This window comes from Artibeus jamaicensis, unplaced genomic scaffold (assembly GCF_021234435.1).
Source record: "Artibeus jamaicensis isolate MK-2021 breed Jamaican fruit bat unplaced genomic scaffold, CSHL_Jam_final contig_851, whole genome shotgun sequence".
NCBI classification, from domain to species: domain Eukaryota; kingdom Metazoa; phylum Chordata; class Mammalia; order Chiroptera; family Phyllostomidae; genus Artibeus; species Artibeus jamaicensis.
The window spans coordinates 14,105,668-14,125,945 of record NW_026521986.1 but is presented as its reverse complement, the minus strand read 5'-3'; the positions used below and the strand labels follow the sequence as shown (position 1 = coordinate 14,125,945).

General features: G+C 47.8%; 1 protein-coding gene across 1 annotated transcript; it reads right to left on the bottom strand.

Annotated features, from left to right (window-relative positions):
• Window positions 1-1,354: 1,354 nt before the first annotated feature.
• On the bottom strand, window positions 1,355-4,738 carry FOS (Fos proto-oncogene, AP-1 transcription factor subunit). The gene is made up of 4 exons (XM_037145206.2): window positions 4,450-4,738; window positions 3,442-3,693; window positions 2,900-3,007; window positions 1,355-2,779 (listed from the first exon to the last, which is right to left on the bottom strand). Exons 1-4 carry the CDS (start codon window positions 4,588-4,590, stop codon window positions 2,138-2,140), a joined length of 1,143 nt encoding a protein of 380 aa, XP_037001101.1. The 5' UTR covers window positions 4,591-4,738; the 3' UTR covers window positions 1,355-2,137.
• Window positions 4,739-20,278: the final 15,540 nt, after the last annotated feature.

The window sequence follows — 20,278 nt, the reverse complement described above, 5'->3', positions numbered from 1 at the left end:
TTTTTCCATTGTTTCTTAGAGAGAGGAAAGGAGGGAGAGAAGCATGGATTGGTCGCCTCCGGCACATGACTGGACCAGGAACTGAACCCCCAACGTTTCGGTTACAGGACAACGCCCCAATCAGCTGAGCCACACTGGCCAGGACGGAATTGTCATTTTAAATTAAAATTTTCAGTTTGACTAAGTGCGACACTCCGTAACCACCCAGTGATTCTCATTATCACCAAAGCACTGGAAGGCTGGCACTGAAGGCGCTCCTCAGCCAGCACGTGTGCAGACCTGGCTCTGGCCTCCGCGCTGGCGCCGGCAGGCCGCGGAGCGCCGGGCAGCAAGGGCACCACCTGCTTTGCTGGCGGTTTGTGCTCGTGCCCGGTGCCCCATTACCAGAGGTGTCCCAGGCAAAGGTCATGTTCTTCTTTAAGACGATAAAGTTTCTACACTGAAGCTTATTCAGAGTCATGTTGACTTCTGATTGAGCTGTTATGTAACTTTTTATTTACCAAATGATCAACCATTATTTGCACAGTTTGAGGCCGCTTTGAAATTCTCAGAGCCAACTTTTCTCCCTGCCCTGCCCCCGTGTAAGCTCAATGTCAGGCATATGATGTGAAAGATATTTTTTAAAGTGCAATGTATTCCTTACTAAGAGATAGAACAATAACCCTCCTTTCTTTCTGAAAATAAAAGTAATTCCAATAAATGTATATATGTTACAGGTAATGGCTGAAAAGGTTGTTTTTTTTCTTCCATAACCAAGTGAAAACCTTTTAAACCAATAATTAAGAGACAGTTCTGCCTCGTGGATAGGGTAATAGGTGAAGAAGATTCCAATCCCAAAAGTGAGACACGGAGAAAGTCATTATGAAATACTGATCATTCCTCAATTTGCTCACCTGAAAGGTAAGAGGTTACCCTTCACGTGATTTTGTGGGAATAAAAAGTTAAAGTTGTTTGTGCAAAGCTTAATTCTCTTTGCTAAAAGGATTCCTTTAAGCTCAAGACAATTAAACTTAATATTAGCACAACTGGATTTAAATATTCACCCCCTTTGACTTTCAAAATAGAAAAAGCAGGAAGACCTGTTCCCAGAGAAGCTTCACAGAGCAGATGCCCACCCTGAGAAATTCTGAGTGAGAATCTTAGGAATGCACTGTACAGACTTGTATTTATAAACTCTTCCAGCATCAGCCCGAGAGTTTCCTTCTCCTCTTTGATAAGGGATCGAACAAAAGGGTGTGTCCCCCTCTGGGAGCTGTGCTTCCTGACAAACTGGTCTCCAGGACCTTTCAGAATCTCACCCAACTTCCCGAATGAGAAGAGCACAAGGCTGGTCGCATTCAACTTAAATGCTTTTATTGACAATGTCTTTGAACAATAAGCAAACAATGCTTAAATTCTCATTCAAATTCACTTTCCACATGTCAAAAGACCTCAAGGTAGAAAAAAATAAAATAAAAATATAAATATCTGAGAATCCATCTTAATAAATAAATTAAAAACACAATAAAACGTTTTCATGGAAAACTGTTAATGTCAGAACAATCATTCCACCTCAACAATGCATGATCAGTAACATGACAATGAACATTGATGTTGAAGAAAAACTACAGTACATAGATATAGCTATTTATTTCTATCTACTAGAAAATAAATTCGTATCTTTTCTTAGTTTAATATTGGCCATTGCTAATCAGACCACACTATTGCCAGGAACACAGTAGTTATTGTGAAAATCAGCTGCACTAGATACAATTTGAAAATATCCAGCACCAGGTTAATTCCAATAATGAACCCAATAGATTAGTTAATGCTATGAGAAGACTAAAGAGAAAGAGAAAAGAGACGCAGACCCAGGCCTGGCTCAACATGCTACTAACTACCAGCTCTCAGATGTGTCACGGGGAACAATACACACTCCATGCGTTTTGCTACATCTCTGGAAGAGGTAAAGACTTGAGTCCACACGTGGATGCTTTCAAGTCCTTTGAGGCCCACAGCCTGGTGTGTTTCACGCACAGATAACATCCTCCCTAGGTCTACAGGAACCCTCGAGGGACGATGTGTTTCTCCTCTCTGTAATGCACCAGCTCAGGGCAGTGGCACTGCTGTGTGCCTGCTGCCTCCCCCGCCTGCCTGCTCACAGGGCCAGCAGCGTGGGTGAGCTGAGCGAGTCAGAGGAGGGCTCATTGCTGCTGCTGCCCTTGCGGTGGGCAGCCGCACAGCTGGGGAAGGAGTCAGCCTCCGGGTAGGTGAAGACAAAGGAAGACGTGTAAGTAGTGCAGCTGGGAGTACAGGTAACCACCGGGGTGCATAGGGGCTCCAGCTCTGTGGCCATGGGCGCCATCCCCAGGGAGCCACCGTGCAGGGGCTCCCAGTCTGCTGGATAGAAGGAACCAGACAGGTCCATGTCTGGCACAGAGCGGGCGGTCTCAGAACCGCTGGGCCTGGCTGATGCCCGGAAGAGGAAGTCATCAAAGGGCTCAGCCTTCAGCTCCATGTTGCTCACGTTTTTGATGGGCTCCACTGAGGGTTTGGGCTCAGGGTCGTTGAGGAGGGGCAGGGCAAAGGCCTCCTCAGACTCAGGGGTGGCAGCCTCAGGCAGGCCTCCACTCAGATCAAGGGAAGCCACAGACATCTCTTCTGGGAAGCCCAGGTCATCGGGGATCTTGCAGGCAGGTCGGTGAGCTGCCAGGATGAACTCTAGTTTTTCCTTCTCCTTCAGCAGGTTGGCAATCTCGGTCTGCAAAGCAGACTTCTCGTCTTCTAGTTGGTCTGTCTCCTGTGTACAGAGAGATAAAGCAAAGCGTAAGACACAGCCTTGCTCAAGGTCACTGCTCCCTTATGCCCCATCTCCAACTTTGCCCTTAAGTTTTAAACAGGAGTGACCCAATCTACCCACCGCTTGGAGTGTGTCGGTCAGCTCCCTCCTCCGGTTTCGGCATTTGGCTGCAGCCATCTTATTCCTTTCCCTTCGGATTCTCCTTTTCTCTTCTTCTTCTGGGGACAACTGGAAGAAAAAAGACCAACAGTCAGGAACAGCGTCTGCCACCAGCTCCACTCCCTCGCCCAGTGAAACTGGCTGCTGCAGCTTCCCAGCTTCTGGCACCTGTCGGTGAAGCCCTTTCTATCTAACCTGTATTCGCAGGCTGGGTGGGATTTGCATTTCAAGTAAGAGGCTCAGCAAGACAATGAAGAGCAGCCCAGTTGTAAAAGCATGAGATACGACCTCCCCGGGAAGAATCTATTAGCTTAGGGTGGGACGATCGGAGTCTGACTCCAGATGGAAAGGGCTTGGAGACAGAGTTCCCCGTTCAGGATGGGCAGTCAGTTCCATCAGTGACCTCACCCTACCCACTGTGTTCTCCCGTCTACACCTATGACACCCCCCCCCTGCCCCGTCCCCCCTCCCCCGCCCAGCACACGAAGTGCTGATGAACTCACCTGTTCCACCTTGCCCCTCCTGCCAATGCTCTGAGCTCTGCTTCCGGTCATGGTCTTCAAGACTCCTGCCCTGGAGTAAGCCCCAGCCGAGGGGGCGGGGACTCCATAGGGGTGGGGGGCTCTGGTCTGGGATGGAGCCACGGAGGAGACCAGGGCGGGCTGCACGAGCCACTGCAGGTCCGGGCTGGTGGAGATGGCAGTCACAGTTGGGATGAAGTTGGCACTGGAGACGGCCAGATCCGTGCAAAAGTCCTAGAACCGAAAAGAGAGGGGAAGTTGACGTGAGCGAGCAGATTCGGGATACAGGTGAGGTGAGCCGGGCTCCCAGTGCCGCATGCACCAGGGGGAGGAGGAGAAATGGCTCTGCCAGCGCCCGCTGGTGTCTTTTTATATTCCCCTTTTCATAATCCCGGATGAAAGGTCTCCCTCTTTCCGCCAAGAATTCCGCCGCGCGGTGCCTTTCTCCTCCATCCCGCCGCTGCGTTCCCGTTATCCCTTCAGCATCACTTGCTTGAAAGGGGGTTTGTTATAAATATCCCTGACGTCTGCGCTGACGCAGGCGCCGCTCCGGAGTCTCCTGAATGAACTCGCTTTTTTATCAATGAAACTGCCTTACACACTCGCTTGCTTCGCCCTCCTCCCCCCGCCCCTGCTCCAGGCTGCCAGCGGAGGGGGGATTGCCCCTTTTTTGTCGCCCCCCTGGAGGAGCCAGAGCCTCCTTGGCGAGTCTTTGCCGGGGGCACTTTTGCCCCAGCTAGTGCCAGAGACCACTCAGAAAGTGCGGGCCGGGGGCAGATCAAAAGCAGCCCGCGGCGGGAAAGGGGAGCCAGCTCTTACTCTGCCCTGCGTGTGCGCCCCCAGCAAGGCTCGGACTCCCGGAACCGAGCAGCCTCCCTCCGCGCCGAGAAGGGGTACCTGACCGGTCTCCCTGAGCATCCCACCCGGGGCGTCCCCCCCCCCCGGTGACCCCGAGTCCCCGTCCCCGCGGCGGCGCGCAGCCCGCCTCACCTGCGCATTGACAGGAGAGCCCATGCTGGAGAAGGAGTCGGCCGGTGAGTGGTAGTAGGAAAGACTGTCCCCGGCCGGGGAGGCGCTACTACAGCGGGAGGAGGATGCCTCGTAGTCGGCGTTGAAGCTTGAGAACATCATGGTCGCGGTTAGTCCAAGCCGAGGAGCAAGGCTGAGGGGCAGAGGCAGGTAGGAGCTGAGGGGCAGAGATGGGTAGGAGCGCGGTCACTGTGTTTTCGCCGCGCCGCTGCTGCTCGCTCTGTCTCCGCTCCTCGGCTGCTCGCTGCAGATGCGGTTGGAGTACGAGCAGCGGCGGCCACCGTTTTTATCAGCAGTCATGAATGAGTCAATGACGTCACAGCGCAACCATTGCGGGTGGAGGGGGTGTGGCGCCAGAGCCCCGGGACCTCTGCTGCCCCCTGGCCGCCTCCGCCGCCCTCGCAGCTCCTGGGTGGACCCCGAGTCCTGTTGGGTTTCCTTAGACCGTGAACGTTTAGCAATCTGGGTCTTGGGGGTCCCCTAGACCCCCTAGGATTAGGGACTGCGAGGACGGCTCCCCCCACAGGGCCGCAGGGACCGGCCGTGGAAACCTGCTGACGCAGATGTCCTAATATGGACATCCTGTGAAGAGGGAGGAGGAATTGACGGGAACTGCCCGCCCGCTGCAGCCAACTGGGTGCATCTCGGGAGGAGGAGGGGTTGCGGCCGGGGTAGGGGAGGCGGGAAAGGCGCAGAACGCGAGCGAACATTCGCACCTGGGTCAATGCGGACCCTTGTTCCCGCAGTGGGGGGTGGGGTGGGGTGGGGACGCCTCTTTGCCAGAATTCCGTAACCAAAGAGCTGTTCTGAGTATGGGAAAAAGGTAGAGGAGAAACACGTATAAAGCCTTCAGGGCTTAAACCTCGACCCGCGAAAGAGTGTGCCTCCACCCTCATTCCCAAAGTTTGTGCAGACTGTGGAGCGACCCTCACCCCTCCTCGCCTCAAGTCCCCGGGCTTGAACACTAGGACTGCTACTGAGTCTGGAAGCAAAAGGTCGGGAGATCTAAAATAAGAGGTTAACTTTCTGCGATGCTAGGTATTCTAATTTTACTTCTTTGTTTTTAGGGGAAAAGGCGCATTCCCCCCTCCTTCAGTCATATAAGTGTATATTGGTGTTACTGTCAAATCCAGTAGCGAATAAACAGTAGTGAGGAGGTAGCGAATAAACATTGTGCAGAATCTCCACGGCAAAGATGTCTGAAAAGTGTTAAACTCCCTGGTTCTGGGGCCCGGGGCGTGGGATAGGGATGGGGGTGTTATGTGGACAAAGTCGTCAATTCGGGGTACCGAGTGGAGTGAGCTGTTGGGGGAGCGCAAGTCTGAGCGGGGTAAGTGGGGGTGATTCGGGCCCCCAGGAAGCTGGGCTTACAGGGAGCCCGCAGCTGGTGATTTTCCAGCGGGGACTTGGAAGGAGGAGGACTGGGGCCGCTGAAAGGACAGTGACCAGCAGCGCCCAGGCGGGAGACCTTAGCAAATGGGACTTCAGGAGCGGCTCGGTGGCCGGGAAAACAGAGCTTTGGAGCGGCAAGGTGCTCGGGAGAGCGCTGTGCCCCCAGACGCCCCCAGCCTCTTGCTCCACTGCAAAGGACAGCCGGGGTCACATTGGCTCGTCCCTGCGCAGGCCACCTTTGGGGAGTGAAACCGCAGGTACCCGCAGAATCCTTGGGTCCCTCCCCCGCCCCCTGGCAGGGGGGGTGGCGGTCACTGTGGGCACTTGAAGAGGCGCCAGAAGGGACTAGAGTAGCGGGCGGATCCCGTGGGACGCAATGGGAATGGGACGGCCGACCTGCGTCCCGCCGCCGCACCCCGGAGCCGGGCTATCCTGCTATAGATAGTAACAGGGAAGCGGCTGTTTACAGCAACACAGCGCGGCCAGGGCCGTCTCCAGGCGACGCCGCGCGACCGGGCGCGCCGTCGGCCTGGCTAGGCCACCCTCCCTCCTCGTTCCCCAGGGACCTCGGTCTCCCGGGCCCGCTGCGACCACTCCCGCCGCCTGACATCATCCGCCAGGTCCGGGGGCTGAGTGCTGCTAGCGTGCGGCTGTGCGCTAACCTCCATTCTTAGAGATGCGAGCCCGGCGGGAGCAGGGAGGGCAGGGAGGCGGGGATTCGTGGAACTGGGCCACTTGCTATTTTTGCATTCCCAGTCACAGGCAGAGGTGAAAACAGAATTTCATCATTGTATGTCACTGGTTGGTTGGTGTTGGTGGGAATTTAGGCGTTTCTTTTCGCACTTAAAAAAGGGGAGAGAAAAAGAAACACATAATATATAAACACAGACTTGTTGGAGCTGCTCTGAATCCTAAAGCAAATCTTTAGGCGGTTCGGTTCTTCTAATTCTGTAAGGCTGTAAGGCTACGTCACTATCTTTGATTATTTAATTTTTTTAAAAAAAGGTTATGAAGGCAAATCCATCTCTCTCCTAATTAGTTTTGGACAAAGTAGGTCAAGCTTTGAATTCCTGGGTCTGGCCTTGCGTTCCATTCATTCATATCTGGATCTCAGGCTTCTTAGAGAGAAAACCTAGAATGATTTTATTTACTTCCCTCCAGAGTCTGGAGTTGGTTCAGGCCAACACCTGAAGGACGTGTCAAAATTTTATATCCAGGATTTACCTCATATGTGACTTATCCTGCCTAAGCCAATAAAAAAAGGAAAAGGGTATTTGGATGAATATGTCTCCTCTGGGTAGCTGAGTTCTTTCCTTCTTGGCGCTGTTAGGACCAGAGAATTGGAAACAACAAATATATCCTCTGAAAAGAACCGTGAATTCATTCATTCTTCTATTTATTGCACAAACAACTATTGAGAGCCCATGGTGGGGACACTGTGCTGGGGGCTGGCAGTTGCTGAAATGAGCAAGGTGAACCTGGTCTTACCCTCAGAGAGATTCCAGGCTCCTGGAGAAGACCGGCAAATCAGGAGAAAATTGCAGAGCTGCAGTAAGTGGTCTGTTTGACAGAGTTAAGGTCATGGTGCCGTGGAGCGCAGAAGAGGGTGTGGAGACAGGTATCAGAGGGAGGGAGTGACCACAATACACAGATGGATCCGTTGTCCTCTGGGGAACAACATGATAAAGATAGAAATGCCAGAGCATTTAGGGAAGCAAGTGCTTAACCCCAAGCAGTCCTATCAGCTGATACAACCTCAAGCTCCCTCTCCTGCCCCACTAGCTCAGCCTACTCATGTTATCCACTGCAGGACGGCAAAATCACATCTTTAATCTGGAGCTCATGTGATACAGCCTTAGAATAAAGAGAAATCAGAACCAACACGTGAAATCCTCTTTGCCATTTGCCAAGGTCAGGGTGACTTTGAGACAGAGGCGTGTGTGCCTCTGTGAGCACCACGCTGTCTTCCAGCACAGCAGGGTTTCCATGCTCTAAACAAGCCTGAGCATATAAAACCAAAACTGACATAGTTTGTGGTTGTCTGTGTGCCAAGTTCCTCCTATTTAGGGATCCAAAAGTGACAAGGAGGGTAGAATCCCACATCTCATTTTAACCCGAGTTGAAATCGAATTCATTTCTCCATAGCGGTTGCTGCTTATCAGATAGAGACTTTTGAACCTTCGTACTTCTCTGCCATCTCAACTCAGAGGCCCGACCCGCATTGAACACTTGGCCGATAACTCTGGAAGTCCGTGCACATTGTGGGGCTGGGCGTTGTTGCAACATTAAGTGAAAGGCTGCTGTCTGTGCCGCCTACGTAAACGCTGCCACATACAACCCACCCTCAGCATGCAGAAGTAGTTATTTATTTGGGGAAGTGTGGTCTAGTGGTGGAGGGTTGTGGTCAGAGCACGGGACCAGAAGTCAGGAAGGTGTCCGCAGCAAAACCGACTCCCTCTGGGACTTGGGAGGGTCGCTTCTTAGACTCGTTTAGCACCTGCATGCTTTGGGCCTTTGTCTTTTTCATGTACTGATATTCACTTAGCACCCAGCACAGTGCCTGGCCCAAAGTCATGTTCAATAAATATCTATTGAATGGAAGAATGCCCTCATCCAAGCAAGACAAATGTATATTATTGGCCTTTATGTATACTTTGAGATCAAATAGATAGTATTTTTAAAATCTGTGGAAAGGCTGAACAAGTTGAGTCTGTCATTCTGGAGTATGAAGAGGCAAAAATTGGGGGGGAAAAGGGAAATTAGCAAGCTGTTAGGGCTATTTTCAGCTGGTACAACTTCTGCTTGTAAAGAACACCCCAGTGGTCATGACAGAACATCAGACTTGCCCTTGTTTAGTGAACCCCATACATAAATGCCACATTGTCTGCAAAGACAATGATCATGTTACCACCACCCTCTAATTTATTCATTCTAAATGTCTGGACCCAAGGAGGAGAAGCATCCCACAATTCCTGCAGGACTCACATACACGTAAGCCCAATTAAGGGTCTTGGGGGTCAAGGTTACTCACCCTGTGGCTCAGACAGCAAGCAAAAAGACTGCCCCTGTTTCAGAAGAGTGGAGACACAGGATTAGCACCACCATCACCACACACACAACCCCCACTAACACCACCACCACTAATTAGCACAAGGGATTTAGCCTCTGAGAAAAACTGTTTTCCTTCTCAACAACTGTTGGCTTTTTGACAAGATCTGATGATTCAATGGAATCCCCGTCCTGCTGCTAATGCCAGCATTTAAACAAAGCTCTGTGTGGTCCCTGGGACACACATCAGTTGGAGCTGATGAAACTGGGGAGCAGCTATGGTGTCTAAGAAGGACATATTTCAACCCAAACCAGTGGCACCTTGCACCACGGCCGGCAGCATGGGGCCCTCATTCCGTCAGTCCTGCCGAACAGCGCGCTGCAGAAACCAGAGCTCCCTGGCCGCACAGTCTTCCCCAGTCTGTCGGCAACTCAGATGTCCCAGGCTGAACTTCTGCAGCCCCGGTGGACTGGGCTGCTGAAATTCCACAATAACCCTAGCTATGTCGCCAAACCCATAGAGCTACAACACACCCTGGCTAGAAACGTCAGCTGCAGGTCTCCCATCACAAGAGAAAATCTCACAATCATCAAGGGTGGGGTGGGGGTGGGGAGGGAATGGCTGACGCAGGCTGGCTCATGACGTGCTCCAGGGCGTCAAGACTTTTCAAGCATAGTTTACACCGGTTTATCCACCACGTTACTCAACCAGAAAGATCTTTGAAAGAGACGTTAATAATTGTAATACAAAAAAAAAAAAAGATCCCCTTTCCCAAACAAGAAAATCCTGACCAGTCTGTAGGCATTCAGAGTTAGCTGAATTCCTTCTGAGTTAGCCGCCTTCTGATCTATAGACCATAGTTTCACCCTGAGACGTGAACACTCTTTGTATTAGTTTACTACTGATTGTGTTTCACAAGAAAACTTCCAGGTCAACTCCCAGCTGAGGTCTGATTTTCTCCACTGATGTTTTACCTGCAAAGTCATTGAGTTACAAATCACTTGTGAAAATCCCCAAAATGACTCTACCAAAGAATTCCACCTTTAGACTTTGGATCACCCTAGACTGTGAGGTAATCAGTTAATACAGGAACCATACATCAAAAGTCTACTCTTTGCCCTGTGGGGCTCTGCATTAAATCTTCACACTGAACACTAAGTCACAAATTGCTCCAAACCTGTTTAGTGGCTAATCTACAGAACTGCACTTAGAAAAAAATCTACACTTCTTACAGGGTCTACCCAGCCTGGTTGACTGGGGCCCTGCTGGCCCTCTAATCTTGTCCTGAACTGCTCTCTCATTTCACCCCACACGGGCCTTCTGACTGTTCCTCAAATATGCCAAGTTGTCCCTGCAGCCGGGCCCTTGTACACACTGTTTCCTCTTCCCCTAGATCTTGACATGTTGACTCTTCCTCCTGGTTAATATCTACTCGAATATCACCTTCTCTCTGAAGCCTGTGCTGTCATCTGTCTAGCGTTGCATCCTTCCTCCTTGCCCCTCAGTCACTTTCTGTCACCCTGTCTGGTCTTATTTTCTATCTAGTACTTATCACTGCTACCTTGCTTGTTTATTTAGGCACTTTTTATTACCTGTCTTCCTCGACTAAGCCATAAGCTCCACAAAAGCAGGGATCTTATCTATCTTATTCAGTAGGTATCTATCCTCAGCGCCCAGCTCCTGCTCATTGTCACTGAATGTCCAGAACATTTGTGGAATGAATAATCGTTAAACGGAATGCTCATCAGCTATTGTCCGTGTGGCACAGAAGGCATCATGGATGTGCCTTTTTGGATAAAAGGGCTTGATGGATAACTTCTTACCTGTAACCTACTCAGGTGAGGAGAACCAAAATCCTTAATCAGCACCTTTAAAAAATCATACATAATAATTTATTTTTTAAGATTTTATTTATTTTATTTTTAGACAGAGGGGAAGAAAGAGAGAGGCAATCAGTGTGTGATTGCCTCTTATGTGCCCCCCACTGGGAACCTGGCCCTCAACCCAGGCATGTGCCCTGACTGGGAATCGACCCGGCAACCCTGTGGTTCACAGGCTGGCACTCAATCCACTGAGCCACATCAGCCGGGGCCATGTATAATAATTTAGATGCTTATAAACCCCAGGGGTGCACCCAATCTTAGTCCTGCCTAGACCCATTATATCTGCTGTCTAAATGCTTCCACTACATGCCACACAAGAGGATATGGGTGCTGTAGTTTTATTTATTTGTATTGATTGATTCTACAGAAAGAAAGGAAGGGAGAGAGAGTGGGTGCTGTAGTTTTAAATTCACAACCATCCTGACCAGAAACAGTGATCAGCGCAATAACGATTTTCATCTGGAATGGATCTCCCAGGTCCTTTCTTTTCCACAAACTCAGCCTGATTCTACAAGCAACTTTTTATAAAATATTTGGGCATAAAAGTAAAAACCTAACCAATTTTTTAGTTTAACAGTGCTGTGCCCTGGCAGGTGTGGCTCAGTGGATTGAGTGCCGGCCTGTGAACAGAAAGGTTGCTGGTTCTATTCCCAGCTAGGGCGTGTGCCCAGGTTGCAGGCCAGGTCCCCAGCTGAGGGCGTGCGAGAGGCAATCAATCTATGTTTTGCACATCAGTGTTTCTCTTCCTCTCTTTCCCCCTTTCTTCTCTCTCTAAAAGTAAATAAATAAAATCTGTTTTTTTTTAAAGTGCTAAGAATAGGGACATAATAAAATTGTCATGGCCCCAATCCTAAAATGAATATGGTAGTCTCCCAAGCAATTCACAGTAGTAAGTTGTAAAATAAATATTTATTTAAATAAACGAAACTTAGAAGTGTGGTGAAATAATGCCAGGGTGTAAGCTCCATGAGGGAGAGAGAAATTGCTGTTTCCCCAGTGCCCAAAATAGGGCCTGGCATAACAGCAACCACTCACTAAAGAGAAGGATGGATACAGCTTTTCTAATTCTTCTTTGAGTGCTTCCTCCAATAACCCATCCCCTCCCCAACCCGTGCTTATTGGCTTCTTGGGCACATCTGCCATGATTGGTCACATAGCTGGAGCCATCCTGGCATTTGTTGATTGTTTCACTTGTGCAGGACAGAGGCCTGGGGTATCACAAGGTTATCTGAGGCCTGGAAACAGTGCCCACACCAGCCCTGTGTGTGTCCTGGGCTGAGCTGATTGAAATTACAGACAGAGCATTGCATGCGCTGCTGCCTGGTCAGACTGCTTAGCACCGAGGGAGGGGATCGGCCTACAGGATTCTTCATTTGAATCATTTGGCAGAGCCATTCATTTCCTTTCTCCAGGTAGTCATTTGGCTTGGAATACAGCATGGGTTACCTGCCCAGAGTGTGCCTGTGGATGGAGAATCTGCTTTCCCCTAGTCTCTGTTGGCCATGAATAGGAAACTTCACAGTAGGTAGGGATTTGGGACTTCATTTGCTACTGGTACTTTGCCATCCAAGTCAGGTTTATTTGAACCTGGGGCTTCATCCAGCTGGTGTCTGTCTGAGCTTGGAACTTGGAAAAGAGTAAAGCAAGAGGTTGTGAAAGGCTGGGGAAATAGAGAAAACCTGATGATCTTCAACTAGCTCTCTACTCATTGGTCTGCCCAAAGAACGAGATCACCAATTGACAGCTCCAAGCCACAGTGAGTATTTCAACACTTCCTACCCATTTCTAGCCTGTATGGTAAAATGACCAGATAAGTGCATAAAGAATAACAATAGAGAAAACTAAAGAGTTCCAAATGAAGTGGTTTTTAGATAGTATGTTTGGATACGAGCAGCCCTGAGGTGTTTAAATCCCACATCTGGTGTGAGATTAATTTTGTTGTATTCTTATCTGATATCTCTATCCTGCTTTCATTTTTCCATTGGTTTCAGAATTCCCTCCAGGAAAGGAGGTTTCACATACTTCAAATTATTATTACTTTACATAAGAGCCAGAAAAACCAGTTACCTGCGTGTACTGGGGTATGGCCTTCACACAGTTAGTTCTGTCTTAACTCAAATTATACAATCAATTAATTCATTTTTTCTGCAGTCAGTGCCTTTGTTGAGCACCTAGTAATATGCTGAGCAGGTCATTACAATGGAGTGATCTGTTGTGAGTGGCTGTGTTGCTCCTTGGTACTGAGGGGAAGGAGGTGACATTTGTCAAGAGAATTCAAGGACAAGAAGGAACCCACTGTGGAAGGACAGAGAGCAAAGCATTCTGAGCAGAAGACATGCTTCCCTATGTAAAGTACTGAGAAGCATAACTTGATACCCCTCCCAACCCCGAACCCTTCAGTCTGTGTAAGATGCACCTTGAGCTCCAGTGTCTAAGCTGCAAGGAACCATCCCTCCCTCCTCTAGGCTATAAACACCTACTTAGCGATTGGAGCTACCAAACTTGGCAATGTCCCAGCTCTTCCCAGTTTAGTTTCCTTCTTGGCTCTCATGCGATAAACCACCCATACAGATCTTTCTTCTAGATGGCCCCACACTAAAATCAATGGTTAATAAGATCTCTCTCAATAGCTTAGAGTTTTAAATGAAAACACTGACAAATAGTGATGTAAATTGCCCTAAAGCAGGCATTGAGATCTTCCAGGCCCCTTTTCAAAGGAATTTGAAAACAGGCGCATTCCGTCTTGCCCTTTGTTATAGAGCTCTAGACAATAAACAGGGCTCAGCTTAGAATCAGTGCTGTAAAACAGCAGAACTCGGAACAAACAAAGCTTTCTCACCCGGGGGGCAACACTCCTCTAGAGTCTGCTGATACTTATACAGGGTTCGAGAAAGTACACTTGGGAAGTTTATGAGGGACTAAACTCTCCAAGGGCTCGTCTGTGTCTTGAATTCTTTGTTATTTGGACTGCACTGGAGACTACTCCACAAGTCATTTTTAGAATCCGCCCATCTTGGTTCCCGTAAATATTATGTCTACACAGAACTATGTGAATTATTTCATAGCTGGAATATGAACCAGGCTGTGAAAACTTGCTAATGGGAGTGACATAAGAAGAACATTAAAACTGAGACGAGAGAAAATGCAGCAGCGGAGGGAAGATGTGTGTGTGTGGAGGAGGAGGAGGAGAGGGTAGTGAGCCCTCAGAAATTGATTATTCAGCCCCAGGCTTGACTATTTAAATCCAGCAGCAAATGTATGCTGACACATTCCTGGGGGCACAAGGGTGACTTTTATTACAGCAAGCAAAAGAAGCCTAGTTCAGTTCTCAGAGGCCATTCTTATCGTATTTGGCTCTAATTGTTCCAAGAAATGAAGACCGAGGGAGCTGAGGCAGTGACTGCCAACTGTCAGTAATTCCTGGGAAGGAACAAACTGGGGGCCACTGCAGCCACGAGTTCTGGAGCTCTGGAGCCGAGGGCCAAATTCAGCCTGGTGGCGCACTTCCGGTGCAGGGACTGTCTGTCTCCCACCAGTCCCAGCCCCCACGGCATTTGTGAAAGGTCATTGTAACATGGGAAGCAAGAATTCAATAGAGGTTCCTAGTATTGTACATATGTTCTCTGCTCCCACCTCTCTTCTCAGTGAAGCCTAGCCTTATCCAGACCTCAAACTTAAAACATCACGTCCTCATCGAGGACTTTTCTGAGCACCCAGGAACCTGTCAGAAGCCTTCCCTTCACCCCAGCTTTGCACTGATAGCACATACACCCACCATTTGTAATAGTATATACTTATTTAGAAAACAATTGGGCTAGTATCCGAAAGATAAGTTCCACAAGGATAGGGGTCTTTGTTTTATTCATTGGCCATTGGTGGACACCCCAGCACTTAGAGAAGGCCTGATATTAGTAGCTGTGAATTGTTGATTGAATTTGTTTGGTGTCCATCTCTCTACTCCAGGAAGGCAGAAACCTTGCCTATTTCACTCATCATTGATCTTCTAGCTCCTAATGTAGTATCTGGTCACATATTATCTGCCCAAAAATATTTCTTGAATGAATGGAAAAATATTTCTTGAATGAATGGAAGTACAGAGACTAGAGCTACTATTTATTGAGTGTTGGCTCAAGGATTATGATGAGTGCTTTATAGATAGTGTTATATTATTTAACACTCAGCAAAATTCAATGATATAGGTATAGTATTATGCCATTGTGGTTGGAATAGATTCAATACGTTTTTTAAAAATAATAATCCTATCATTCTCTAGTCCACAGTGGATAACTGGGCTAAATTTTCTTCCCAGGTAGTAGGTAGTGCCCTGGTGACCTGCCCCAAATAAATGAGTGAATTTACTTCCCTAGGTTTCTACCAGACAGAGACTGATGAGAGAAAAACACAGTCTCATGGATCTTAATTATGTTTAAATTGCTTAGAATTAAATGATAGCCTCAGCTTCTATTTATATTGGGGTCTAGAGGGCAAGAAGTGTAGATGTGATTGATAGATAGATAGATGTATGGATGACATGGACGGGCCGATAGATAGACATTGCGCCCACTGCATTGGGTTTACCTGCAACCACTAAACATGTGGAGCGTTTCCACTTCTATCAGAGGAAACTGAGAGCAAAAAAAAATATGGGCCAAATTGTGCCCAAGATGCTGGTTAAACTGGCTCTGCCAGTGTCTCCTGCACCTGCCTGCAGAAGGCAAGGTTGTTCCCTCCTCTGGGAACCATTCGGCCTGGCTGATCCGGCTGATCCAGGCATAGAGCAGTCAATCATCTACCTATCTCACTTCCCCAGGTAAAACCGGAAGTGTATGGATGGGTCGGGCATGGTCCAAGCAAGAATTAGACCAGCAAGAAACAAACTGATTTGCCCTAGAGTGGAAGTAGTCCCAAGAGAATTACTCCAAGTGTTGTGTTCCCACTATCAGAAACCCATCCTGGTGAAATTATGTTACTTACTTTTACCAAATACATTGACCTAAAGATGCTTAGTTCAACAAGTGGTCAGTTTGATTAGGAAACTTAAACAACCCTTGAGTCATAGTTGGACCTCTCCTTGATTTCTCTAGGTCTCTTCCCCATGGCCAGCACTACCCCAGGGAGAAGGGAGAAGGACGAGAACAGTCAAAGGAAGATGGGGAAAATAAAGGCAAAGCAGGCAGTTTCCATAGAGCTATATATATTCAATTTTAAAAGACTGTCCTAGTCTTAAATTACATCTTCTTGACTTTTTAAAACTGTCTTCTCATTTATAAAATGACGGTGATAATAAATGGTAGTTGTTGTCCTTTGGTAAAATTAAAAGTTGGTCACCCGTATCAGTTCGCTCAACCACTTTTTAAAAACTTGGCTGGTCCTAAAATCCATCAGTGTGGGATCCCTGGCTTGGTGTGCATAGTGTCCCTGGAGACTGTGAGTGAGGAAGGAGAGAAGAGTCGCCCCTCTCTTGTGTATGTGAAGCTACAGGTCTGCTGGGTGGCCTCTGAGTATCCTCTCTCAGCCATGGGCACAGCCGTGAGGGTTGGCTTTCGGTAACATGAACGCCCTGCTCCAGACTCCCTGCCTGCAGTTTCTCACTTACCCACAAGTCCGTGTGTCCGCGTGGTGCCACCTCATCTGCAGAGGAGGAAAGTGTCTGATAACCTAATGCATGTTAAACTTTAGGAGCTTACTACTCATAAAGGAATCTGTCTTTTAAAGCTAAGCCCTGAAGAAAATGGCAAACGCTTACTCCCAAGGCACAGATTGCCAACAATAGAATTTTCGGGACAGAGAGGGAGCACACCATGGCAGAGCACATCAAACCGCACAGGCGGGCATTCATCCAGCCTATCTCTGTTACAGCCCCCAAGTCCACCTGGTCGCTGCTTCATTTACAGGTCACCTCATCTTATAAAACACTTTTAATCTTGAAAATGCCCGCTGCTGTGTGGTCTCTCAAAGCCCTTTTGAAAGCATTCCCTAGTGCAACCCTGCTAACACTCCTGAGAGTAAAGCGGGGGAGATAGCCATGTCTTCGTTTTCACAACTGAGGAAAGCCGGATGTGAGGAGCGTGAGTTGCAGGGATGAATTCAGTCGACAAATAAAAAGTGTTGGCAAGGATGTGAAGAAAAGGGTGCCCTTGTGCACTGTTGGTGCAGCCCCTAAGGAAAACAGTATGAAGGTCCCTCAAAAGATTAAAAATAGAACTGCAATAGAGCCCGGCAATTCTACTTCTGAGTATTTACCCAAAGAAAATCAAAATACTAATTTAAAAAGATATATGTGCCCTGGGTGGTATTGCTCAGTGGATTGAGCACCAGCCTACAAACCAAAAGGGCCCCAGTTTGATTCCCAGACAGGGCATATGCCTGGGTTGTGGGCCAGGTCCCCAGTTGGGTGCATGCAAGAGGCAATGGATATCCCTCGAATATCAATGTTTCTCTACCTTTCTTTCTCCTTCCCTTCCCCTCTCTAAAAATAAATAAAGAAAATCTTAAAAAGAAAAGATATATGCACCCCTATGATCACTGCAGCATTCTTTACTATAGCCAAAATATGGAAGCAGCCTTGGTGTCCATCAACAGATGGACAGATAAATAAGAATGAAACCTTGCCATTTGCAACAACACAGATGAACCTAGAGGGTATTATGTTCATTAAAATTAAGTCAGACAGAGAAAAAACAAACAGTACCATATGATTGCACTTATATCTGGAGTCTAATAAAACATAACAAATGATCAAACAAAACAGAAACAGACTTAAAAACAAAACAAAACAGAAAGAGACTCATAGAAACAGCACAAACTGATGGTAATTGCCAGACGGGAAATGGGTGGAGGGACATATAAGATATTATGAAATAAGTAAGTCGTGGGGATGTAACGTACAGCACTGAGAATATAGTCAGTAATGTGGTGACAAATTTGTATACTGACAAATGGTTACTAGACTCGATGTGGTGATCACATTGCAGGGTATATAAAAGTTGAACCACTATGTTATACACATGAAAGAAATATAATATTGCATGTCAACTATAACTTTTTAAAAAGCTGAATTCAGTCAGGGCTGGGATGTGGGAAAGGTGTGGTGTACATTTGCCCCTTGGAAGGCCAGGTAGGTCACGGCTCCTGCGCCTCCTGGCCTGGGACAGGGCCTCTTCGCTGTGGAAACTGGGTAGGAGAAGGCTCCACTCAGCACCACAGAAGGGGGTGCGGGGGCAAGGTGTACCCATTAACAATAATCAAGCATTGACCTGTCAGTTGGTATTTCCACAGTACCAACTAATAATCATCGTATCATTACAATCCTTTTGGCAGACATGTGGGGTCACTGCACTCTCCAGACACCATGTTATAGCCAAGGAAACAGGTGGGGTAGATTAATTGCTCTGTGGTTTGAGGGCATCAGCAGCATAGCAGGACACAAAGGTCCTGAGGTTGACATGGCCAGTGAAACGGAGCAGCTGAGCCCAGCCACAGGGCAGACAGGGCCTGTGCGTGTGTGTGTGCGTGTGCATGCGAGCACATATGGAGCAAACAGTTGCTTTTAGTGCCATCGGAACTATAATTTGTTTGGTATTTTCTGGATTAAAAACTGCCTGGGCCACACACATGGCCCAAGACCATGTTTGGGTCACGGTCAAAAGAATAAAACAAACAAACACAAAGAAACTAAGAAAGAAGTAAGTCTGGGATGTGGAGAAAAACAGGGAAACTTTGAGGTCATATGATGACCTTGGAGAGAATCATAAAATCCAGTTTATACACTGGAGACAAATCTAGGCGCTTAGAGACACTGTCGTCCTCTATCTTCCTTCCCATATCCTCATCCACACTGAGAAAACCCACTCAGTCCCCTCTTCCAGCTTTGTGGGTCATCTTCAATGTACAATGTAAACATTGCTTTATTATTCCTCTTTCTGTGTAACCAGATGCATTGGCTCTCAGAGACCAAGACACTCTGTATTCCTGGAAATGTAAAGAGATTACAGAATTAGAAAGGGATGTTTGATGGTCCAGAAATGACTGTGCATCAGCCTTCCAAATATTCCCTGGCAGTGTAAAGACAGTGTAAAGACAGGAGGGAGACTAGCCTAGCAATTTAATATATTTACTGGGTAAATAGTGAGCACTTGCAGTCTCTGTGACTTAATCAGAATGAAGCTCATTACAGTAAAGAGCTGTGCCCTTTGGTCCTATTTGCATTAAGCAGGCTCCCAATTTCATTTATTATCACTCCCATCTAAGGAAACTGTAAGCTATGAGGCTGGCCCAGGGGCAGGGGAAGGACAGTTGGTAAGAATGTGCAGGAGAGCAGATACAGGGGAAAGGAGATAGTGGGCTAAGATTAGAGCAAAGAGAACCAGTCTCCTTATCAACCCCAATCTATGAGAGTAATTTCACTTTCTTCTTTTTAACTTGAGGTTTCCATCTGTGTCTCTCTATCTCTCTGGGTTTTGAAAACCTATTATCGGATCATCTAAACCTTTTATGAAACATTTCAGACTTGTACGTGCAGGAGCTAGTGAAGATTTATTATATTTGACATCATGACTAAAGATTTTAAGGCATTCTTTTTCAGGAGAGCTTGTCTGAATCCCCTGAGGCTGCTAGATTGATATCTCTTCCCAGATGTTAACTTGTTTTCACTGATGGGAGCCCAGGATAAGGTTAAAGCTTTTTCTGGAAACTACTCGTGCCTCAGAATGTTTAGCTCCATCAGTATGTTACTATTACATATGAAGAAATCTGGGCTTTTAAGACCAGAATTCTCCCTCACCCCATCCCCATCTCTGCCCTCAGTTTATCTCTATTTCTTTTGGAAAAGAGAAACGACCCCTCGTTTTTTAATTAAAATAGGCAGAGAGGGCACGAATAAAAGTACCAACCCACGTCCTTTGGGCACCGCTGGGCATCACTGGATGGGAATATGGGTAAACGATGCCATTCAACAGAATTAGGTAGGACTAGACGGGGAAATGTAGCCAAACCCTGCAGGGAGAAGCCCTGCATGCTGGCAGTGCTAGGTACGCAAGGTACCCGACTGGGCTTGAGAGCGTAAACAGGTGTAACTCTGGAAGCAATACTGGTGTCTGGTATGAGGCTGAGAGGGTACTGTGCTGTGTGATGCAGAATGGGGTCGGGGTATAACATCACATACTGCGCCGCGACAGTCGCCGGGCCTGGGGGGGTGGGGGGCCGTGGCTCCCACAAGGAACTTAGTCACGATGGAACTATGTCATCTGTTAAACTGTAAATGGTAGGTGCAAGCTGCACGTTGAGCACGTTTTCTTCCAGATTTCATTCTTGGCGACGGACCTAAACCTTAGGCTCCAAAATCTGTTTGAGAAATAAACAAGGGGAAGACAAACAACCAAAACAGCAACACAGTGGAGCGGACGCAGGAGACTAAGCACCGCCTTTGGATGCCACGGGCCAATCAGAAGCCTGTTGCTGGGGCCCA